The sequence below is a fragment of the Prinia subflava genome, chromosome 15 (genome assembly GCF_021018805.1).
Source record: "Prinia subflava isolate CZ2003 ecotype Zambia chromosome 15, Cam_Psub_1.2, whole genome shotgun sequence".
NCBI lineage: Eukaryota > Metazoa > Chordata > Aves > Passeriformes > Cisticolidae > Prinia > Prinia subflava.
In genome coordinates, this window is record NC_086261.1 from 1390834 (window position 1) to 1415304 (window position 24471).

At 48.8% G+C, this 24471-nt stretch overlaps 2 protein-coding genes across 4 annotated transcripts in view; one reads left to right on the forward strand and one right to left on the reverse strand.

Moving 5' to 3' along the window:
* Positions 1 to 14: 14 nt before the first annotated feature.
* On the forward strand, positions 15 to 21200 carry AAGAB (alpha and gamma adaptin binding protein). 2 transcript variants are annotated; one of them, XM_063413004.1, is made up of 10 exons: positions 15 to 160; positions 5459 to 5649; positions 6158 to 6254; positions 6899 to 6988; positions 9222 to 9305; positions 14002 to 14084; positions 14476 to 14569; positions 15163 to 15267; positions 15568 to 15617; positions 19868 to 21200. In XM_063413004.1, exons 1-10 carry the CDS (start codon positions 85 to 87, stop codon positions 19880 to 19882), a joined length of 885 nt encoding a protein of 294 aa, XP_063269074.1. In that variant the 5' UTR covers positions 15 to 84; the 3' UTR covers positions 19883 to 21200. The 2 variants fall into 2 exon arrangements, with proteins under 2 accessions (XP_063269074.1, XP_063269073.1); XM_063413003.1 differs by lacking the exon at positions 19868 to 21200 and adding an exon at positions 16186 to 18235.
* Positions 20069 to 24471, reverse strand: part of SMAD3 (SMAD family member 3) — a 68910-nt gene continuing 64507 nt past the window's right edge. For both annotated transcript variants that reach the window (XM_063413002.1, XM_063413001.1), the window contains exon 9: positions 20069 to 24044. In XM_063413002.1, coding sequence (XP_063269072.1) covers positions 23921 to 24044 — 124 coding nt within the window. In that variant the 3' untranslated portion in view covers positions 20069 to 23920. The remainder of the gene's footprint in view (positions 24045 to 24471) is intronic.

Consider the following 24471-nt stretch of genomic DNA (forward strand, 5'->3'; position numbering starts at 1 on the left):
CCCGGTCCCGCCCGGCTCCTCCCTCGGCCGCTCCCCCCCCGGGCGGTGGTAGCGGCGCGGCGGAAGGGGCGCGGCGCGGGCGCCATGGCGGCGGTAGCGCGGCCGCTGGCGCTGCTCACCAGCTGTGCCGCGGGCTTCGCGCCCGAGGAGCTCGTCAAACGTGAGTCGGGGCCGCCGCGGCGCCCAGGCGGGCGGAACCAGGGGCCGCGGCTTGCCCGCGCCCGCGGGAATCGGGCTGGCAGCGGCTCCCTCCAACCCCGGCCCTCAGGGGGGCTGTTTTCCCCTCAGGATCGCAGTTCTCCCCTCAGGGTCGCTGCCGTCTCCTCACGGTGCCAATTTTCCCCTCAGGGTCCCTGCCATCCCCTCACGGTCCCAATTTCCCCTCAGGATTGGTGCCATCCCCTCACGGTCCCAATTTTCCCTCAGGATCGGTGCCGTCCCCTCACGGTCCCAATTTTCCCCTCAGGATCTCAACTCTGCCCTCAGGTTCTCGTTTTTCGCAGTTCTCCTCTCAGGGTCTCAGTCCCCCCTCAGGGTCACCCCCAGGGCAGGCCACCCCCGCTCCCTTGCAGAAGGTGTCAGGAGCCTCCTTAGTGCTTTAAGGAAATAATTCACCGGCTTCTCAATGCGGAAGGACTAAAAGGGAAAGCTAAAAATTCTGTTCTCCAGCTGGTAGAGGTGCGGATTACACGTCATACCGAGCGCACAGAATTCATTCAGTGGTTTTCCTGGGAACCCATTGCTGTTTTTAGGGCTCAAAAGGGAACACAAGAATAAGGTCTGACAGTAGAGGAAACCATGGTGGAATTTTTGGTAGTTTAAAAATCAAGGGATTCCAGGAAAGAGCTGTTCAGAACTTGGTGGGTTCCCCATGTTAGGACAGCCCTGATTTTTAGGGAATTCATGAACAATTTGCTGTGCACACTGAGATATAGGACTTAACTCCCTCATCCTTTCTCTGGATTTGTTTTTATCTCTTTCTCAGCAATTCTTACTTAGGACCTCACCAAGCACAGTGCTGCCCCCAGAACTGGCTCCCTCCACCTCATTAAAGCACAGTTTGAAACAAAAACAAGAGTATAAGATCTGCAGTCAAAGGCTCCTCTGTCAAAACAGCTGCATGACATTGAATTATTTAAAGATTCCACACCAAAAAACGTTATTATTACTAGCTTCTTTTTGAGGAAGGTATAAGCAAATTGAAAGGAATTATTCAAGATTTTCCCTTTGATTATTTTGCATAGTGAAATGAAACAGGTAGAAAGGGTAGGTGAGCAAAAAGCTATTTAATCTGAAAAAGTCTTAAAATTTAAGTGCAGATGTTTTTTTTAACTAGTACTCACTTTGAAATCTCACAGCTTCCACTGCTCCCAGTACCGAAACTGGAGTCTTGTCTGTGTGACCTCTGACTGGGTTACATTAAAATCCTCCTGAAAGAAATAAAACCATTCGTTAAAATACATCCCATCAGCATTTTAAATCCCTGCTCTGTATGACAAGTGAAATTAAATCAGATGCAGCAGGTTGTAAAACATTCAGGGACACGCTGGCAGGGATGGGCAGGGTTTGGTGGGGTGAATCCTGTCAGAACTTTGCAGGCCAATTCCGAGACTTTTCCCAGGGTTTTCCTGTTAAATGGAAAATGGCTTGAGGGTGAGAAGCAGCTGATGGTCCATTTGCTAGATACATTTTTATTTGTTCAAGTTTCTGCAGGGTGCTCTGAATGCTTTAATTCGTGGGACACTGTGGCAAACAAAGCTATTTAAAGTGCCTGTTATTTAAAGATCTACTTGTTATTATTGTGATATATTCATCACTAAACAGCCAATAAGACTGGTTCAGTTTTCATACTTTCTGATGTGATTGTTCTTCCTTTTCTTTTTGGATTTTTACCACTCTCCTCCCCCTCCCCGGCCTGTTTGGGTTCTCTTTACTCCTTGGTGTAATTTTAGGAGTACTTTTTATGGTTTATTCCACCAGGTGGCTCTCAAGGCCCAGAATGTGGGAACTACTCCTTGCACCTGGCAGCTCTGAGGATTTGGGAGCATTTGGGGCATTCAGTTCTTACAGCACTGAAAAACAGGAAGTGATCAATACCTCAATCTCTCTGGAAAACTAAACTGCAAAAAGAACTTGTAATAATTAAAAAATGATTATTAGACCCACAATGTGCTAGAAATGCTTAAACACCACTTGGGTATGAGAGAACAGGGGAATTACTACAAGAGAGCTACATGTGTTTCTCTGATTATTTAACAATTCTGAAAAGTTATTTCTGGTCTTCAACCCCCCTTTTTCAAACGTATTTGCGTTTTCAGAAGACTTAGTAAGATTCAGCATTAAAAATGGGAAGGGATGTGAGATTTTATAGTAGTCCCACGTCCTCTCTTATGTTCAAAATCATTATTTAATTTATCTTGTCTGTAGGATAAAATATGAAATTAAAAGTTGATATTTATAATGTAAAATGAGCAAATATTTTTGCAAATAGCTGAAAATAATTTGCAAAAATATTGGTCATAACTGTTGTCAGCTTTATTAAAATTTATAAATACTTGTGATTGGAGAAGGGACACAATTGGTGAGGCTGCTGAAAAATATAAGCCAGTGAGTGACTGCCTGGCAGTGATGAAACCTTTTCCCTTGGAGAGGTTCCAGAGAAGTTTGGAAGTTCTGGGGCTGTGTGACACCAGCCAGGATCAGTTACTGGACTGAGCCATGGTCTGATCTCGTGTGTCAGTTCTATTTGTTGTTCGTGGCTTTCTGATACAAAAAGAGCAAAGATCAGTCACGGGAGAAGCTGAGAAGGGGAATTTTCCAGCCAGTGGGGGATCCTGGGGCAGCACCGGAGGCCAGGACCCAGCCAAAAGCAGCCTCAGATCATTCCTGTGATGAGGCAGCTCCTGCTGCTCCGAGCGCTTTTGTGCAGGGTGGGACAGGCCAGCAGGGAGCACCGTGTCAGTACTCAGCGCTTCCCCAGGGCACCCTGAGCTCTCAGCGCTGCTGTGGGTGACACCAGCAGCTCTGTCAGTGCCAGGGACCTTCCAGGTGTGCTGCTGGTGCTGCAGCCTTTGCATTCCTGTCACCCGTCTGCATTCCTGTCACCCCTTTGTGTCCCCGCCACCCTGGAGCTGCCGCTGCTCCCGGCAGGGCAGCCCAGGCTGCCTCGGGCTGTGGTCACAGTGACTCACGTGGCGTTCCAGGCTCTCTGCATGGCAAACCACGGACACTTTCAGTGCCTGAGCACTTCCACATTAAAAGGAGCAGCTCACTCATAACTCATGAGGGCTCAGTTGGACAAACCACCTCCTTCTGCCGTATTAATCTTCTAGGAGTTTATTCTGATCAATACTCTCTAAATTAGATAACAAACTATTCTGGCTGAATTTCCTGCTTTCATTAAAATCTAGGCTGTCTTGGAAAGAAATTTCTGGAATGCTGGGGTGGTAAATACAATCCTTAAAACTAATTCCCGCATCAAATGGGAACTCAGAGTTGCAGTGTGTATTTCTGTTTGCTCTAAAGACCAGAATTGAATTGTTCCAAGTGACTTTTTTGGGACAGAGCTCCTGACAAGCTGCTCAGTTTCCTTCCAGGAGTGATCAGGCCCTTGAGCAGCCATTTCTTACAACCCCACAAGCAACCTGAGACACAACAACTTCTGAATCCTTTCACCAAGTTCCTGAAGCCCTTTGAGTTTAGTGTGCAACGTCCATTTCTACTGGGAGAGAAATTTCACAGGGAATTGGCAAAATCTGGGGATGGAGGATGGGTAATCAGCAGCACAATGGGATGAAAGAAAACCCCTTAAAGTACGGGAACAAGTAGCAGGTAACAGGAAATGGGACATGGCCTCATTCTAGTAGTGCTCTCAGACCTAAATTTGTCCATGAACTCTTAAAAAAATATATCCCTTACAAAGCAAATGTGAAATTTATATCAGCTTTTGGAAACCTTTTATAAAAAGTTCTTTGCCTTCATATCCTGGTTAGGGTGACTGACTCAAATGACTTCAGAGCTGATTTTCTTCCTCACCCCATTTTCCTCTCTAAGTCTTACTGCTGATTTTCTGGGTTTCAGTAATTTCTGTGGGCCCTTTTATTCTCAGCCTCTCTTGGCACTGACTTGCAATTCTGTTAGCTCAGACTGATTTTAATTTAGTTACTAATTTTTAACTGTCAGAACACTGGTAAAGGGAAATTTATGTCATTCAAAACAAAACCTCTGAGAATACAAAGCTCAGAATCCAGGTTTGGTGGAAACTCAGGATCTTTGTCCCCCTGCTCCAAAGTGAGATGGGTAATCTGAGCATGGAATATCACCTGATTAAAGGCCAATTACCCTGAAAAATAATAATCCAAAATAAAATAAAACTTGAACCTGGAAAAAGCATTTAGATGTGGCACTTCTTATTTTAAGAAACCCAGAGAGGGGACTCCTGTTTCATCCTCTTAAGTAGGAAATGGCTACAGGTTTCTGTTTCCAAGGTCACATTTCTGCCTCGGATTCTGTCTCCTGCTCAGGGCTGCAAATAACCCTGCTTTCCAGCTCTCCCTGCCTCGTGCCCTGTGCTCATTCACCACATCCATTTCTCAGCTCTGCAGTTTAGTTGTAAAAATCACTGCAGCCTTGGCAAGGAGGTTTTCCTGTCTTTTTACTAATAAGATACAGATAAATTCAAATTCATCTCCAGGCTATTTGGGGAACAGCCTGTTCCAGCAGCTCCAGGAACTCTCTCTCAGTACCTTAAAATACAAATCCTTGACAAGCCATGTACTTTATCCTTTAACTCTTCTGCTGCCCAAGGCAATTCTGGATGACTCAGTCCATTTTATAAATAATTGACCTATGTTCCAAAGTGTCCACGAGGTCACCCAGCCTGAACAAGAGATCCTGGCCTTTCCCTCAAGGAATAATGGGATGCTCTGCTTCAGCTCCAGAGTGTTCCTGGGAAGGCTGTGCCTTGAAGGGCAGAGTCTGACCTCAGCAGAGCACTGCATTTGGGCTCCTGCGTGGAATTTAATGGCAATTACAGCTGAATTGTAGGAGCTGGGTTTATTTTCTCATTAGTTACCTTTGGGTTTTGGTCACAGTTAAACAGATCTCTACATCCCAATGAGCATGCAAGGGTTGTGATAAAGTTTAGGTTTTCTCTCCATACATCCTGTTTATAGGTACTAAGTTTAATACTAGAAAAGACATTTCCAGGAAAACAAAAGGCTTTCTGCAGCTTCTGGGCCATATTTTATATTGAAAACTAGAAAATAAACTCTTTTGAAAGCTGAGCAATAAAATCTGGGACAGAGTAACAAATTGAGTTGAATTTTTAAAGCTCTTGATTATACACTGGTTTATTACAATAAAGATGGATGTGCATTGGCACTGTGCTTTTCTAGACAAATTATTTTCCTGATGCTGGTTTAATCCTCCTCCTCCTCATCTGTTTTCTCTCCTGCAGGTATCACAGGAAGAGATGACCTCACTGTGGGTGCAATAACAAGTGGAAGAGTGAATTTCTACCCCTGGACCATAGATAACAAATATTATTCTGCAGATATCCTCCTCTGCGTGGTCCCAAACACGTTCCACGTGACTGCAGAGATTGCTGAGGCTGTGCAGGCGTTTGTGGTGTACTTTGACAGCACAACAGTAAGGCTCTCCTGCTTCATCCCCCTGCTTTGTCTCTTGTGTAGCTGCCTGATCACAGATCCATAAATCACATCCTCCATCCACCCCCTTTAGGCTGTTCTGTTCATTGGCAGGAGATCAATATTAAATACTCAATATTAAATTTCCCTGCTAACAAGAGCAGCAGTTTTCCTCTCTCTTACTGCTCTCCTGCAGCTGGAAGAGTTTTCAGGAGTCCTCATGCCCCCATGGCAAATCCAGCTCACCATCTCCAGCTTTACTCCTAACTGCTGCTGCTTCTGCAAGGCTCCTCTAGGACAGACAAAATTCAGGGACCTAAACATAAAATTCAGTGCATTTTATCCAAAATTGTTTCTGCTAAACCAGCAGCAGTGAAAACTGGTTTAGCAGAAACCAGAAAGATTAAGATAAAAAAAGCCCATTTCTTTATATGATTCAATTCTAATATTATTAAAAACTAAAATATTATGGGATGTATTCCAAAGAATTCTTTTCTTTTCCCCTGTAGAAAACTGGCCTGGAGGGTGTCTCCGAATGGCTGCCCCTGACAGAGGAGTGGCTGCCAGAAGTGATGATCCTGGTTTGTGACAGAGTCTCTGAGAACGGTAGGAGACCACAGAACTCCCCTTCTCACCTAGAGCCATTAACCCGCTAATAATTGACTTCCTAATTGCATCAACAATTGCCTCTCAGAGCCTGGTGAGACCGGCCTGGAGAGCTGATGGAGCACAGCCAGGTGACTCTGGGAGCAGGAGCTGAAAGCCTCATGGGATGTGCTGGAAGCTGGATCAGGATTTTACCCGATTGCTCAGATCAGCTCTGTGCCACTGCAGGGGCACTGAAGGCATCCCTGCTGCTGGATGTGCACAATCCTGCTGGAACCTGGGCAGGAGCTGGGGCTTAATTCCATTGTTTTGGACATTTGGACACTGAACACACACGTTTGCTGGGAGGTGCAGGTGTCCCTGCAGCTCAATTCAGTGTCAAAGCCAGAGTTAACACAAGTCCTTGCATTGTACCCCTACAAAACCATTTGATTCTGTTCCTCAACTCCAAGGAGGAGTTTAATTCTCTATTTTTGGGATCCACAGTGAATGGAGGATCCCTGCCAGCTGCTACACACTCCCCATACACTCCAGAACAAGCAAACAACTCTGGGAGAATAAAACACAGCTAAATATTCTGTTAAACATGCTGGAACTGGTCTTAAATCTGCACCCTTAACACCCATTTTTGTCTCCTAATTCAGGTGTAAACAGACAGAAAGCTCAAGAGTGGTGCATCAAGCATGGCTTTGAGCTGGTGGAGCTGAGCCCTGAGGAGCTGCCTGATGAAGATGGTAGGTCTGCTGCTTCTCTTGCCATTTGGAGAATGAAAAGTGCCCCAAAATATCCTCCAAATAAAAATATGCCCCTTGCAATTGTTGATGTGCCACATGATTACAGCATGGAATGCTCCTGCTTGGTGGGGCTTAGTCTCAGCTAGAAAAGGTCAGGAGGAGGAGGAGGAGGAGGTTATTTCCTCTGAGAAATTCCATTTGTCCCCTCCCAAATCCAGCTGCTGTTTATGCAGCACCTACGTAAAAATAATATCTGCTCCTTTTTCTGGCACTGCCCTAGGGCTGTATTGATACATCAGAAGTTTATATTCCACTTGGAAAATCAATCAAAAGAAATATTTTTCTGCATGAGGGCAGAAAATTTCTGGTTTTAAAAAGACTTAAAAACTACTTTATACTATCTTGGTACAAACAGTGACAAGATAGGCTGAAAATGGCAGGTTGTTAAAAACATTTCAGAGCAACACGAGCTGTTACACAGGAAATAAACCAGTTTCAGAATCACTGGCTGCCCAACATTTATAACTTGGAACAAAAAACCAACCCAGCAAGAAGAGTCACAAGTGTGATGTTCCACTCTTGAAAAGTGACTGTGCATTTCCTGACAGCCTTATCAGCATCAGCCTTATCTCTTCACTTCAGTGACACAAAAAAGCATTTACACCTTACCTCTCTGGAATAAAGTGAGATAACTGCCTTTGCAGGCTGGAGAGGAATTAGTCACTAACATTTGCTCTATTTCAGGTTCTCCAAGCACATTGCAGTCACCAAAAATAATTCACTATAAAATCCTCAGCTAGAGCACATCCCACCCCTTTCCCCCCTTTAAAAGCCTGCTAAAATTGGATCTTGAGTAGCTGACAAGTCTCCCTCTCTCCTCACCGTGCCTTTAAAAATGTTTCCTTTTTTTGTCAGTCAGGGAAATTCACAGATTTGATTCACAGAAACTGGGAAAATCAGAAGACTCCACAGACTAAACAAATACTAAGGGCTTTAAAAATAGTAACCTTAAATCAAGTTATTTTTCTATTAAACAATTGTTGTAAAGAGCAAGCTCTTTACCATTGAAATAAAGGGAACAACAACAACTCAGGATGTTAATTCTTGGAATATTGGGATGCATGTTCTTTCCTAGCTGTTTAATCTGGTAGTTGATTCACTGTGACTCATGCAGAGGAGGAACTGTGCTCCAGTGAGTAACTTATTTACCCCCCAAACATTCTGGGTGAGTTACAAAAGACACAGCAGATGCTGTAAACACACCGGGCCAATCTCTGTGCTGAATTCTGACATTTCGGGCAGCTCATCTCAAATAAACTGCAACTTCTGGGCTGACTCATTGTCAGTTGTTTGCACAGCCAGGACAAGAGCTCTGAGCTGAGACTCCTGATAATGACTCTGATATCAAACCCAACAGCAGCATCACAGAGGGCAAAAACCTGATTTCAGCCCTAAATTCATTTCTAAAGGCAGTTTCAATTACTGCACCTGTCCCTGAGTCACTGGAGTTTGATTTCTAAACAATCACATTTTTGTCTCCAAAGGATTGTTTGGTGGTTTTTTTTCCCCTTTGTCAACCTGCACAAACATGGGAAGCTGACTAAACTGAGGAAATGGGAAAACTGACTTGATCCAAAGTGGTGTCAGATCTATTCAGTAAATAAATTAAAATCTGAATAATGCTTTCTCAAGTTCCTGTAATTCCCAGGATTACTGGAACTTTTGGAGATAGGTATTGTGGGGACAGCTTTACAATGTTCCTTTCCTTTTTTAGGCATCACACCCTTTTTAAATGGTTATCTCAAGTTCTTAACTTTCCAAAAGAAAGAAAAGTAATTCTAGTATCTATTTTCTAATATATTTCTATGCTTTACAGCATTGTGAAAGATCTTGGTGTAAAAGAGTTCCTTGTCTGTTACTATAAAATTTACTCAGATGTTACTTAATGTAGGCCTCCTGCTAAATATTTAACAAAAATAATTTAGATATCTGCAAATGCTGAGCTCACACTTCATTATCCGTGGAAGCTCAGCCCAAGAAGTGAGTTCTTAATTTACATTTACTTGGCCTCTCCCAAATCCAAGGTGAAAGATTTGTGGTTTGTACCAGGAGCAGAATTTATAATGACTGAGAGAGGATAGGACAGGCCCTCAGCCCCAGCTCTGGAGGCACGTGGTGGGTTCTAGAGCTGTTTTGAGGAGTGTTTAGAGCTTCTCTTTGTGTTCTGGTGCAGACGATTTCCCCGAGTCCACCGGAGTGAAGCGCATCGTGCAGGCGCTCAACGCCAACGTCTGGTCCAACGTGGTCATGAAGGGAGGTGGGTGTCCCTGGGCTCTGCAGGGCTGGGGCTCTGCAGGAGTGAACTGAGCACCCCTCACACACAGCTGCAGCTCTCTGCCTCCTTCCCTGGGGAACAGAGGCCTCAGGCACTGCTCTCCTCCTCCCTCCATGTCCTGATCCTGCCGTGGGGTGGGTTGGGAGGGACCTTAAAGCTCATCCTCAATCCCAGGGCGCTCCAAGCTCATCCAGCCTGGCCTCGGACACTTCCACCCACAACTTCTCTGTGCCATGGCCTCACCCCCCTCACAGGAAAGGATTTCTGTGTAAAACTTCCTCCTTCCAGCACCTGCTCCTGTTCCCTCTCCACTTGAACTTGCACTCTACCAACAATTTGAGTTAAATATTCCATTAGTTCTAATATTCCATTAGTTCTGCGGGTTGCAATGAAAACTCAAAGTTTGTTCCACCAAACTCTAGTAGGAAATAGGTTATAATTATCAGCTTTAGCAGACTGATACAGGATTCAGTGTAGAAGTAAAGGTGAAATTCCATTTGTTGTAGAGGATTTTTGTTTTGTTTTTTTAAATTTTTGAACTAGGGATGAGAATAGCAAGTGCAGAGATGGGATTTGGCAAAGGAGCCATATCAAACATTTAAGGACTTTTTGCTACAAAGCCCCCCCACTTGAGTACATGGAGACCACAGAGTTTTTTTACAACAGTTCAAAAAGTGGGCAACCCCAGACAATTTCCTGAGAAAGCTGATTATCATGTAGAGTTAGAATTTTGGAAAAATCCCTTTAGCCTTAGACTCATCAGAAAAGGAAATGCTGTGGTTGCAAGTGCAGGTCCTTCCATTTACTTGAAAACCTTTAATTACCTTTCTAACCACACCAACTGCTGCAGAAAATGTAGGAAGATGAAACTCTTTAGGAGTGCTTTGCTGAAATTTCTTGTTCACAAAGCCTCATCCCACCACCACCAACCTTCCAACACCTCCCTGATGTCCCATTTCCCTGCTGTGGCTTCTCCCTCCCTACAACAATTAACTGTGGAATGATTTAAAGCACTGATGAGAGGCTGCTGCTAATTTCTGTGTCTGCAAGGTGCTGCTGGGACTCACTAAAGCCAGGATGAGAATGACTAAACTCCATTTTTTAGTGCAGCTTTTTGAGGATTTCTCATTCCCCATCAGAGCCGAGGTTAAGGTGGGGTCTGATTCAGTGTAACCATTGCAGAGAACCAGGTAACCTTGGCAGATGGTGTCAGGTTATCTCACTTGTGCTAAAAATGGGTTTTAACAACATATTTCCTGTGTTTGGCAGATGCCACCTTACAGAACAGCAGAATTTAGTCACACATTGAGTTCTTCACAGGGGGAAATTCCTGCACATCACTGCTGTGTTCTGGAAAGGTCAGACTCCTTGAAAAATCCACATTTTCTCTCTCAGCACCAACCCCACACAGCACTGCAGTATCACCACAACCCCTCAGAGGAAGTGAGCTATATTTGGAAGGTGTTACAGCCTGGCTGTGCCTTCAAAGAGAAATCATTGAGCTCATTTTGCTTAAAATAACACTTTTTACAACCTGTAACATATCTTTTGTTTTCAGCTTCCTCCAGCCCCTAGAAACTGTAAACCCATGTAAATCCAGCTTCAGCTCTTCCACTGAATAACCTGCAATTCCTGGCTGGTTGCAAACCATGCAGGAAAAAGTTACCAGAAACCTTAGGAGAGTTCCAGTAGTAAATGTGTAGTAGCAAATACTTACAGCCCTGTTAGGTGTAGCCTTAATTCAGCAGCATTGCCTTAATTCAAAAGCCTCTTTCCATGAGAATTTAAATTCACAGACAGAGCAGGAATAGCTTTTTTCAAGCACAAACATCACCCCCATATTATTTTATTACATTAAGCCCCAACACAATTCTTCTCAAGCTGCAGGTTTTTTGACACACCTAATAATTAAAATTCTAAACTTCAGACTTTTTTTCTCTCACCATTAAATGCCTCATTCTCACACAGATCCATAAAAAGTAAGTGTAACACAGTTGAATTAGAAACAAGTTTACATCAGGTAACCAATCGCAGCTGCTTTGTGAGCTAACAGAGCAGCATTATCCCTGCTCAAAGCCAAAGCAGCTCTCTTACCTGGGAGTCTCCTCCAAGGAACAAATCCTTTCTGGAGCTGGTGTAAAGTTGGTTCTCCAGGCCTTGGAGCTCCCTCCAGTCTCTGGAAGTTTTCTTGTGCAGTAGAATGTGAGGGATTCTCCAGGTAACACATTTCCCTCCCCACAGAGGTATTAAACTGCTGTTACCTTCTCTATCCCTGCAAGAGCCTCTGTGGCAGGAAGAGAAACCATTTCCAGCCCTCTGGGAGAGGCTACTTGGCTTCTTTGCTGCTTAAATCCCAGCTCCAGTGAGCCCAGGTGAAGCTGTTAGCTCAGGTGGGGCCAGGAAGGAGCCTGGCTCTAATCACAGCCAATTAACCTGATTTAGGGAGGCCGTTTGAACAAATTGTGAATTTGGATGTGTTCATTCCAGTTTTATGTGTAAGGATCACCATGTGTCAGCTGGAGGCAGACTGGAGGAATAATAGGTAGAGGCAGTGGAAAACACGGCTGTGAAACAGGAATCCACGTTCAGAGCATCATGAGTGATTCCTGGGAAACCACACAGAGCGTGGAATTATGGAATCTGGAATGGTTTGGGAGGGAAGGGACCTTGAATCCCATCCCATTCCCTGCAGGGACACCTCCCACTGTCCCAGGCTGCTCCCAGCCCTGTCCAGCCTGGCCTGGGACACTGCCAGGGATGCAGGGGCAGCCCCAGCTGCTCTGGGCTCCATCCTGGCCCCTGACTCCTCCAGTAAGTGGGATGAGCTCATTTTTGGCTTTGCTGCCTTAAGAACACTGTGTAAGGCATCACCCACTTCCTGAATGGCACCCACAAGTTGAAATAACTTCTACATCCAATAAAAGGAGTTTATAGGAAGGGTTTTTGAAGAGTGTGCCTGCAGCCAAGTGTTGTGTCTGCCTCCTCCCTAAGCACGGAGCCAGGGACAGATAGCTGCTGTTCAGAGCTCCCTGCTGCACGTTCCAGGTTTTCCAGAAAGGGAGGAATTTGTGGGAATTCTGGCTGAGGTTCTGTAGTGTTGGAGGAGGGGATATGGAGCCACTGCCGTTTTTCTGCACAGGACGAACCCTAATCCCAGCCATGAACGAGCTCCGTGATTAGATCACTGCATCCACCCCTGTGCCAGTGTGGGAATGTTCTCTCTGCAGGACATTCTGCACTGCAGTGTCCAGCCTTGCTGGGGATGACTCAGAAATTGGCTGCCTGTCCATCCTCACAGCTCCCCAAAGCCAGCTCTGCTCAGCCCATGAAACTGGGGGAGCTGCTTTGCTTTGGGATGCAAATCCCAAACTTCCATCCTCCAGTTCCTGCCCGTTGACCTGAGGGACTTCACGGGCAGCTGAACGTTCTCCAGGGAATTCATTCAGCTCCACTGGTTCGCTTCTCCCCACCCCTTTGGCCAGGGATCTGCTAAAGCAGCACAAGGGGATAAAGCAGAGCCATGGCCCCAAATACCTGCCAGGGACGGGGCAGAGCAGATCAGCAGGAGCAGGGAATGGGGGCTCAGGGATTCTCTCGTGTTTATGTGAGTGCAGGATGGGCTCAGTTACACATCCAGCCCCTCAAAATGAGAGTCTGGAGAAATGGCAAGGAAATTTGGACACAGCATCCCAGTGACATCACCTCCACAGTTGAGTCTAGAGCTTAGTCATGAGTGTAATAATTTAGAACATACTTCTTTTAAAAAGTAATAGTAAATCTTTCTTCTGGCAGAAGTCCTTGTTTCCTGGCTATTTCTGGTACAATAACTTCACGTTATTTCAGTTTTAGTTGACTAAAATACAGAGGTTTGCAGAAAAATCTCCCGAGTGCCTTGTCTAACTGCAGATATTTACTACTCAGTGCAAGGCCAGTTTGTATGGAGTAGTAAACTGACTTAGAAAAACCTGACTTGGTAAAAAACACCTCATCATATCACCCATTATGCACATATTTTTATATAAAGCAGGTTTAAAAATATAGCCAGTTTAAATTAAAAATCCTGCACCACATTTATTATCTTAGATGACTGTTTAGGTTTGAAATCACTTTTTAGGTTGGGTTTTAAAACAGCATTGAGATACAGGCCAGCAGTGAGGAGAGCCCAGAGCACCTTGCAGTGAGAAGCAGCCCTGGATTTGATGGATGAATCCACCCAGGAATTCTGAATTAAATATTTCACTATTTTCTTTGCCATTATCGTGCTCAGCCTGTTCAGACAATGTGTGAGCAAAGGCTCTCGTTCCTTTCCTGAGTCCAGCCCCAAGCTGGGTGCTGCTTCCATGGGGGTTAAACCTGGGCCCAGGAGCAGCAGATTCTGCTGCTGGATTTTCCAGCTGCCTCGTGGGGAATTGACAGCTCAGATCCTCACGGGGCAGAGACTTCCAACAGGCTTTAACAAGATCCCCCATCTCCTGTGGCTCACACCTCTCTTCCCTGGGGACAACATTTAGCAGCAAACATTGCTAACACAGTGTAAAGCTTAGAGATGATGTGAAATTCCTGCTAAAAATCTGTTTTCACGTGCACTGGCAGTTTTCCAGGTGCTGTGGGATACTCCCTCTCCCCTTGGCCAGTCCCAGTGTCTGCAGTGATTTTGCCCTTTGTGCTTTGTTTGCAGACAGGACCCAGGGCTTTGGTCTCCTCAGCACCTTGGCAGGAGCCAACAGGAGCCGTGGCTGTGAAGAGACCCCGGACACAGAAGTAAACAGTAACTCCAATAATTCCAGCAATTCCTGGTTCCTGCCCTGCTCAGGCCCTCCCTTATCTGTGGGGTGGTGGCTGGGACCTCCCCACTGTGCCGTGGAGGAAAGAGCCCTCAAAGCTCCATTCAGGATGGGTTTGATTACATCCAAATTATCTCCTTTTGGGCACAACAAAACCTGTCATTTCATGGGGTTATTTGAAAAAAAACCCACAAATCCATCCTGAAATCCCTTCGTGCAGCACCAATTTCCAGTGTTGCAGAGGTGGCTTTTCCTGGCAGGAACCCTTGAGATAAAGTGCAAGGTTTTGAAGGAAAAGCAGGAAGCTGATTAGCTGCTGCTGTTTTCCATGCATTGCTGGATACTGATACAGCTTTGTTCCCTGACAGTCCAGCCCATCCCCAGGAGACAGGGAAGAATCCCAGCTGGATGGGGGAGAGGATGGAGCTGGCACAAACAGCCTGGAGCCTGACAGTGCTGCAGGTGAGCTCAGCTCTGCTGGGAGCACCACGGCTGGCAGGGACAGACCCACAGAGCCCCTGGCCCTGCACAGAGGCCCTGCCAGAGCCAGCAGAGTCCTTAAACCATTGCAGCATTCCAGGAGATGGGAATTCCTGACAGCTCTCTGGGAAAGCTGAGATCTGACTCTTTGATTCCCTCTGGCTGTTTCTGGACAGATCACTCTGCAATCAGCAAGAGATCTTAAATTCTGGATGAGTTCACATGTAATGTGTCACAGAATCATGGAATCCAGAGTATTTGGGGTTAGAAGGGACCTTAAATCCCATCCCATGGCAGGGACACCTCCCACTGTCCCAGGCTGCTCCCAGCCCTGTCCAGCCTGGCCCTGGGCACTGCCAGGGATGCAGGGGCAGCCACAGCTGCTCTGGGCACCCTCACAGGGATCTATTCCTTCCATAAAATTCATCAGCACTGTAACAATTCCATCATTTGTGAGCAATCAGTAAATTAAATGTTTCTTTCTCTCTTATGACACTGGGATTTGCAGCTGTTAAAATCCTGGTTTTCTGCTGGGAAACCAGAATAATTTCTCTTCAGCCAAGCTGTTATTTCAGATCCCATGCTGGAAATGGACATCCAGGAGCTGGCCAGCCTGACCACGAGGGATGGGGACCTGGAGAACTTCGAAAGGCTCTTCTCAAAGCTGAAAGAAATGAAAGGTAACGCACCAGGAGAGATGGACCTGAGCTCTGGCACCTCCTCCAGGGGCTCAGAGAGAGCCAGGAGTGAGGTGGGAAGCTGTGAAATTCCTGTTCTCCTGCCTGAAATCCTTTAGAAGTCGCAGCTTTCCATTCATTTGCCCTTCATCTTGGTAATGCTCTTGAAAGCAGCAAATACTGCTCTGGGAGTTGCCTAAATGTGCAGGAGGTGCTCTGGGAGTTCCCAAGTCCAGGTGCAGGAGGAGTTTCTGTCCCTGCTCCCTCCTGAGCTTCACACCCAAACCCTCTCCTTCCCCACAGACAAAGCTGCCACGCTGCCTCACCAGCAGAGGAAGCTGCACGCAGAGAAGGTGAGCCTGGGGAATTGGGGTGGAAATAAAATGGATTTTTTCTTTCCAAGCCATGGTTCCTGCTCCTGGAGAGTTCCTGGATTGAGAGCAGGGAGCACAAACCACACAGCCCTAGGGAGGACTTGTCAGGTGTCTCCTAAAAATGGAATAACCTGGAAGTTTGAAATACCAGGAAAGCATAAAGTCCTGGAGTGGTTTGGGTTGGCAGGGATCCTAAAGACCATCTCATTCCACCCCAGTGCCATAAAAAAAGACTTTCCCCTTTCTGAATTCTGAGCTGAAAGCCCTGCAGGCACTGGGGGTGCTGGCCAGCTTCACAAGCCTATGGAAAAGTCTGGATCTCCTGGAAAATGGAATGATGCCTTCAGCAGCACAGGGTTTGTATCCCAGGTGCCTCCCGTGGCCTGAATCATTGCCTCTGTGTTCCTGGAATTCCTTAACCTCAGAGAGGATGTGTGGTTGCCAGATTTAGCTGCTGCTCAGTTTCTGCTCTTTGGATGGGAAATCCAAAATCTTCATTCACTTGATGGGAATTTTGTCCCTTTGCCATCTTTTTTTGCCATTGTAGGTGGCCAAGGCCTTCTGGATGGCAATTGGAGGAGACAGGGATGAGATTGAAGGTCTCTCCTCAGATGAAGAAAACTGAATTCCTCTGTAGCTGGAAGTGCCAGAGCAATCCTAAAGGAATGATCCTTCCCTGAATTAGTGTCATTGCCAAAACCCCCCTTAGCTGTACCCGCTTCCCTTGGTGCCAGCATTCCCCACATTCCACATTCCACAACCTCTGTGGCTCCAGAGGCTTGGCTGTCCTTGCTCCTCCCCCAGAGGACTTTGGAAGGTGACACGTGTGTGGTTCAAGGAAACAGTGATGAGTTTACATTTTCAAATGAACATTTTTATGATTTCCTCTCTGGGGTTTAAATAAACAAGTGTGCTCCCGGTTATCTGTGCACACAGGGCTGGGGCTTGGGAAGTGACTCCTGAATTCCCAGCTCCAGCTGCAGGGCTCTTGGGTGGTTCATGGAGCTTTTCCCAGTTCCAAGGAGCAGATCTGGGTGACCACGAGGAGGAGGCTGCTGAGCTGTGCCTGGGGGGGCTGTGCCAGGGCTCCTCCCTGCCCAGTGCCAAAGCCACCGCAGTGGCCCCGGGCTCAGATTCTGTTTGGATTTTGCCTGTGCAAGGACAGGGGCCTTCCCTGGAATGTCAGGTGCTGTCCACACTCCCTGGATTCCCACTGGAAACTGAGCTTGGGGTGAAATGCCAGACTGCTGCTGCTGCTGGGGTGGAATTCCCTGCCCAAACCCTCTGCACGGCCTGGGGGAGTGCTCAGAGCTGCCCTGGGGAGCTCTGCCCTCAGTGCCAGCGTTGGCATCCTCAGTGCCCACACTCCTGTGTGCCCATCAGGGGAATCCCACAGAGGGAATGCCCTTTCCCTGGATCCACGTCTCTGCCACACCAGCACAGGGCACAGGCCTCTGGAATGACGGCGTGGGAGGAAGGAGAAAGGGGAAATGCCACCCTGGCTCCTGCTCTGCTACAGGCACAGGCCGTGGAGCAGCGGGGAGAGGATCCAACAGATTCCCACATGGAAGAGTCTGGCCCCAAGAACTTCTCCTTGTCCATCTGAAAATCCACCCTGTGAAGCACCCTCAGTTAGGAATTTCAGAATGAACTTTTCCAGTGTCCCCTAATTCCCGAGTCCCAGGACACGGGTGTGCCGTGGATCATTGGATGGCTTTACACTGAGGCACTTCCACAGGGCTCCTCAAATCCCTCCCTAATGAAGCAAAGGTGAATGGAAATCCTCCATTTCTTGCGATGCTGGGAATCATTTCCTGGGATAAAACTGCAGTGCAAGGACAAGGACTGAAGCCTCACTGGCAGTTTGGGAAGTGTTCCTCAGCCCACAGTGAGCTCTCCCACTGCTTTGGGCAGATTCTCTCGGGATACAGAGACACCCAAGGGACCTGCAGGGACACCCTCCCAGGGCCCTGCTGGGACTCCTCCCATGCTCCACACCCTTCTCCCGGCACAGAGAATGTAACACAGCCCTGAAGGAGGCTCCGTCCGAGCAGGGAATGGTTTCCTTGGTGGCTTCTTGGCAGCTGAAGATTCTTTCTGCCCTTTCTAAATCATTGTTGTGCAATGGTGATGAATGGCCCAAGTGCCAAGGGAATACAGTGAAGAAAACAGGCTTGGACACTTTATGAACCCGTTCTTAGACATGTGATAGAGATGTGACTTCTTAAATTTAATGAGATCATATCAATTAGAAGCCAGTGCTTTGCTGCCTTTTTATGCGGTAGCAGCAGCTCATTCCCATCCTCAGAACTCTTTCAGACATGATTTATTGTAAATATGGGTCTTGTTTGTAGGGGCACAAATCATGGAGGCAGGAAGTGTGGCTGGAGACACGGGGAAATAATTTAATGATCCTTTGAGGTTGTTGTGTTGTGGTTTAAAATCAAGGTTTACTTTGCTGGGTTTGGTTTTTGGTGGTTTTTTTGTGGGTTGTTTGGGGGTTTTTCTGAAGAGACCCTTTGGTTTTGGCTACAGAATTTCTTTACAAAGTAAGAAGTTACAGAAATGAATAAAAGGGGCATTAGCGGAAAAGCAAAGTCATGTCTGTCACTCAGTCCCTCTTTGTGCAGCAACAACAGAATTCCCACAGAATCCCAGAGTGGTTTGGGTTGGCAGGGCCCGTAAAGGGCACCCAGTGCCCCCTCAGACAGCTCCGGGTGTGACACCCCTGGTGCCGGCGAGAGCTCCCGTTCCAGGGCACTCCCAATGCTGGGCTGGCATTCCCAGTGCCGGGCTGGCATTCCCAGTGCCAGGCTGGCATTCCCAGTGCCAGGCTGGCGTTCCCAGTGCCGGGCTGGCGTTCCCAGTGCCGGGCTGGCATTCCCAGTGCCGGGCTGGCACTCCCAATGCTGGGCTGGCATTCCCAGTGCCGGGCTGGCGTTCCCAGTGCCGGGCTGGCATTCCCAGCCCAGGCATTCCAGGGTTTCTGTGCCTGAAGCTCTGGGGTGGCAGAGACTCCCCTGCCACTGCCCCGTCACAGCTTTGGCCTGCAGCACCCATTCCAGGCAGGGCCGTTCCCTCCTTGCTGTGGCTGAGGGTTGAGATTTTTAACTCCTCCCAGCGGAGCTTTGGGACACCGGGTCCGGGTGACAGCCGGCAGAGCCCCCGCTGGACTCCCGGCAGCCTGCGCCAGCTCTGGCAGGGCCAGCACGGAGCCTGCACCAGACCCGCCATTACCGCATGGCTGGAGAGCCGAGTGGAAAAAGCGTTCTCGTAAATCCTGTCAGGAAAAACAGCCCAGAGCAGAGAATTCCAGCGAAACCCTCGGGGGCCGTGAGGAGGTCACAGCACGGATTGGAGGATTGGATCGCGGTGTGCTTGGCTCCTTCCCGGGGCTCTGCAGCGGGCCTGCTCCAGGCCATGGAATGCCAGGGATTTGTCACTGTCCCCTGGGACGGACCTGCCCTCAGGGTGGCACCTGCCCTGCCCTGCCCTGCCCACCCTCCTCCATGGGCTGCTGCAATTCTGCCCCCGGGCAGCGCATCGGAGACCAGGGCTCAGAGCGACAGCAGAATTGACTGGGTTAACCAGGAGAACTCCACCAGGACACGGCGCAGCCACGGCCCGGCTCATCAGGGAGGGAGCGGGGAACCCCTGATCCTTCAGCTCCTCCCCAGGATTCACTGCCTGGACTCGTGTGTGCAGCACGGAACTGCAGCTCCCCGTGGAGACACCGCAGGAATGCAGGGTCTGCTCATGACAGGACACTGCAGGCTGAGAGTGGATGCTCCTCTGCAGCCCCTGCTCTCCTGAGCTGGTAACAGAGCACCCCAATTCCCTGAGCTGATAACAGAGCCCCCAATTCCCTGAGCTGATAACAGAGCCCCCAATTCCCTGAGCTGATAACAGAGCCCCCAGTTCCCTGAGCTGATAACAGAGCACCCAGCTCCCTGAGCTGATAACAGAGCACCCAGCTCCCTGAGCTGGTAACAGAGCACCCAGCTCCCTGAGCTGATAACAGAGCACCCAGCTCCCTGAGCTGATAAGAGTTCCCCAGTTCCCAGCCCTATGGTGGAGTTCCAATGGCAGTTTGAATACGTGAATGCTCAGCTGTGTCTGACTTCTCCAGGAACTGGACAGTGAATCCTTGGAGCACAGAACTCCACTTCTACTCACCCCTGAGTCCCATTAGATAAAAGAACTAAATGCAATTTTTCAATTATTTTTAGTGTATTTGGCTTTAGGTTCTTGCCCAGAACTGTCCCAGCTGTAAGGAGGAGGAGGCTCTTACCTGTCACTGTGCTCCTGTGTGCTTTACTGGGAACCGTCACTGCACACACCCGAGGGTGCTGCTGTGTCCCGTCACCCGCACTGCCCATCTGTGTCCTCACACACCCCTCCAGCAGCCCGATCTGCTCACCAGCCTCAGCTTTCCAATCAAAGTTTATTAAAATGTCAAAATCAGACCGTACAGTTCCACGTGGGAAGGGGAGGGCGTACATGGGGCAGGCCTCGAGTAACCAACGCGGTGGGGCTGCGGGGGAGAGCGGGAGGAGGCGCGGCCGGGCCGGGCTGGGCTGGGCCGGGCCGGGCCGGGCCGGGCTGGGCTGGGCAGCAGGGGAGGAGCTCCGAGCTCCACCAGCTCCTGTGCACCCGCGGGGGACAGAGGGGGACCCAGCGAGCTCCGGGGGAACTGGGTTTGGTTTTTAGAGCCTCATCAGCCCCGAGGAGCACAAAGGGCCCCTCTGGGACCCGAGGGCTCGTGGGACTTTGTGCCCAGCTCTGTTCTCACATCACAAACTCCTCATTTCCAGCAATCATCAGCAAAGAGCAGATGGAAGATTTAATACTCTGAGTCCTTAATTGCCCCTTCCGCTAAAAATTAAATATTGGATTCATCTGAATATTCGAGAAAGACACATAAATACAAAAGCAGGTACATAGTAAAAAACATTGAACTTCTCAACCACACTGCTCAGGCCTGGTTCTCATCCCAGCTTAGCACAGCATGAAATTCCACCCTCCTGCCTCTCCAGCCCCTCAGGGAACCAGGGGAGCCCCTGGATGCGGGGTGGGGGGGCTCAGGTGCTTCCCTGGGCTGGGTTCTTGCTGCGTGTCCAGTCAGGAAGCAGCTCAAGGCACAGTGTCAGCAGTGCTGCCTGAGCTGAGCCCTGAGCATCCCTCATCCCGCTGAGGATCCTGATCCACGGGGGAGGAACCCTGAGTAACTCAGAGGCTCCCTCGGCCTTTTCCTGGGGCAGCCAGAGCTCCAGGGAAATGCCTTACGATGGGATTTCTCCATCTCTGTGCATGTGCACACTGATTGCTGGAGATTAAATCAAATGGACAGCCCTGGATTACTCCTAAGACAAGCTTAGCACAAAACACAACCTGCCCTTCAATACGTGAACAATAAACAGATCACAGAGCCTGCAAAAGCACAGGGCCCTGCGTGTCCCTGCCAGCAGCCAGGCCTGCTGTGCAGCCACATGAGGGAAGAGCCAAAGGTGCTGCTGCCGACTCTGGGGAACAGAAATGGGTGAAATCCTGGTGAGACCAGCCCAGCCTGCCACAAAATGAGAGCCTATTCCAGCCTGGAGCTGCAGCCTGAGCCAGGGCTCCCATCCCTCTGAGCTCCACACCAACGCTGCTTTGATCGAGTTCTAGAACTCACACAAAGCCTCCAGGGCCCTCAGGGCCTGCTCCTGCAGCAATCCCAGCCCAGCCCCTGCTCCTGCAGCAATCCCAGCCCAGCCCCTGCTCCCTGTCCCTGCTGGCCACGGGAACGGGAATTCACTTCCATCTGCAGCCCCTGCCACTGTGACCATGCAGGGCAGAACATCCCTGGGCCACCCTGATCCCCTGCCGGGCTCCCCGAGGTGACTCCAGAACCCCCCGAGCTTTGAGCCAGAGAGAGCAAACAAAGGGGAGAGAGGAAATTAATGCTGGAGCGGAGATAATCTCCCCTGGACCTCACTGCACTGCTGGGCCAGCTCACATTTTCCACTGGAAGTCATTGTGCTTAAGGGATGATGAGGGGAGATTAACCAAAGTTTTTATGCATCATCTGAATCCTGGTTTCAAAAGGCCTCAATTAATAATGGTCAGCAATTAATTATCCTTTAGCAAGGAGCTGTAGCTCTGGTTCCCAGCGGAAATCCAGGCTGGCTGAGGAGGTGACTCTGTGTGCAAATCTCGTATTAAAGTTGGGATTTATTCCCACTCGTGGCCTTGGATCAGGCTGGGCTCCCCTCACACCATCACCTGCAATCCCTGCCTCTGGAATTTCAGATGTCACTTCTGTGCTTAATGCAGGAGGCACCAGAGTCCAATTTCCTCTGTGATTATGAGGACAACAACAACATTTGTCACCAAAATAAGCAAATAAAACACTCATGGAGGAAACCTGGGGCCATTTTACAGAGCAGATTTTCCCCTCCTCTCATTTAAACAGATGAAAGTCAAATATTTGTACAATATTCAGGATAAATTTTTCTTTGCAGCTGTGTTAGAAACCTGTATCTGAACCAATCCATGGTGACAACAGACCTGCTTTGTAAATGGCCCAAAAATGCCTGTTTTATACAGGTCTCTTCTTGCCCCAGTCTGTGCAGTCAGAGGTGTAACTCAGATCAGACACACTGTAAAATGAACAAATCAAACACCCCACAAGCCCCCAGTGCACAGAGCAGCTCCAGTCCAGGCTCAGCCAGAGGATATCCAAAGTCCTGTGCCACCAGGAGCACATCCACCACCGAGAGTCCTCCCAGGCATTCCCATTCCAGGTGTTTGAACAGGGAGTTGTTTCTGGAAGGAAACTCCCCAGACCATCCCTTCCTCTGCATTTCCAGCAGCAGCAGCAGCCTCTGGAGCCGTTCTGGTGGCGTCTGGTGCCCTCAGCTCCAGGAGTGCTGGCAGAGGTCCCACAGGTGGGAAAGGAGGTGCACGGAAACTCCTGGTGGGTGTTTGATCCAGTCAGTTCCCCCAGAGGATGAGGAATAAGGCTTTATCAAAACCATCCTCAAGTCCATCCCAGTCAGTCCTTCCCACAGCCACATCCAGCTTGTTTGTCTTTCATAGATAAAAAAAACAAGAAAAAAAAGAGATTTCCATAGGAAACTGATTATCACTTTCTCCCCTCCCCCTCTAATATTTTGGCACAAATGCATAAGATATTCACTGCAGATATAAAGAAACAGATAATTGGACAGCACTGACAAAGTTATGAGACTTATTTGGCAAATGTGAACCATAAAAACAAGTGCTAAGGGGTTTTTTTCCAGTTGTGGAAGTTGTTTGCCACGACAGTTGCTGCAGGGATAAAAAATATTAAACAGTCTGGAGCATGTATGTTTAAAATGAACATTTTATAATACAAGTAAATACACTCTCCTGATTTCTCCAGGCAAAAACACATCTTAGAGCATTTTCATCAGCTGGAACAAGTTTCACACAGAGGGCTGGCTGTGTGTGAGATGTCCTGGCTGCTGCATGTGACAGCGCGGGATCCCCTCCGGGCTGCCCCGCCCGGAGCAGGGAGAGGCGGGGCTGGGCAGACACAGCCCGGGCTGCTGTGGTCAGTGCAGGCAGACAGAGAGCAGGGCCTGGGCTGCTGCAGGCAGGGCTCCCTCGACTCTGGAGCAGCTCCAGGCAAAAATCGCCGCAGCAACACCAGGAAGAGCCTTTCTCCAAGGGGCCTTTTGCTCCTGTGAATCCAGGCTGGTCCAGGAGGGCAGCATCATCCCTGGGCAGCAGGCTCTGCCTCCTCGCTGCAAGGCCAGCGTGGGAGATTCCTTTGTTTCAGAACATTCCTGGAGGAATTGGTCTCTGGGGCGTTTGAAATGCCTCCTTGCCCCTGCTGCTGCAGTGGATCAGGCGGGTGGGGAAGGAGCACCAGCAGGAGCCATCCCGGTGCCTGTGGTGTTCCTGGGGCGCTGCAGGAGCTGTGTGAGGGAAGGGGAAGTTTCCCTGGAGCTGGGGTGGCTCCTGTGCGCTCACACGGCCGGGGCAGGCGGGCCCTGCTGCTCTCCACTGAAACAACCTCCAGCTCCTCCTCCAAATCCCAACTGCAGCGGAGCATCCCCACCAAAGTGCCGACAGTTTCAGTGGAAGTGGCTTAAACGGGTATTTAAAACAACAACAAAACAAAAAAAACCCACTTCTTTTTTTGTTTTTGAAGCAGATTTTTTTCTCATCGCTTGGATAACTGGGGAGTTGTTTACTGCTTTGCTTCGGGTGTTCCAGAGTCTCTGCTCCCCCTCGGGCCCCCAGGAGGAGTTTCCTTAGGAGACGCTGGAGCAGCGGATGCTGGGGGAGCCCATCTGTGTGAGGACCTTGTCCAACCACTGCAGGGGCCCGTTGAGGTGCAGCTCGATCCAGCAGGGAGTGCTGGTCACAGTCTGCCTCCTGCCAGGGGAGAGAGACAGCACAGAACACGGTGTGACCACACAGCTCCACAGATGTAAAAGCTCCCCAGGTCCCCAGCGTCCCTTCCTGCTCACACAACCACCCTGGCCAAGGGAACGTCTCTCCTCTGGAACAGCCTCTGGCCTGCGCTGCTGGTTCCTTTAAAAACCCACCCTGTCCCTTCATATTTGTTATGATCCCACAGGAGCAAGTTGCTATTTACTGCTCAGGTTCCTGGGAACAGGCAGCTGATCCCCTGAAGGAAGGTGTTGATGTAAGCAAAATCCAGTTTTCCTTTGCAGACCCTTCCTAGTCAGACAGCAAGGCCTGTGTTGCCCAAGTATGTTCAGTTTCCCTATGCACAAGACAAGGATATTCCCTTTTATTGTACCCTTGGGTTTTAGCAGAAGGGAAGTGCTGGCAAGAG

Bases quoted from the DNA above. Each gene is read 5' to 3' on its own strand.
- AAGAB (XM_063413003.1), top strand. From the start codon at position 85: ATGGCGGCGGTAGCGCGGCCGCTGGCGCTGCTCACCAGCTGTGCCGCG. The intron at 5,650-6,157 runs GTAAGGCTCTCC...TTTCCCCTGTAG, and splicing joins TGTACTTTGACAGCACAACA to AAAACTGGCCTGGAGGGTGT. The intron at 14,085-14,475 runs GTAAACAGTAAC...GTTCCCTGACAG, and splicing joins AAGAGACCCCGGACACAGAA to TCCAGCCCATCCCCAGGAGA.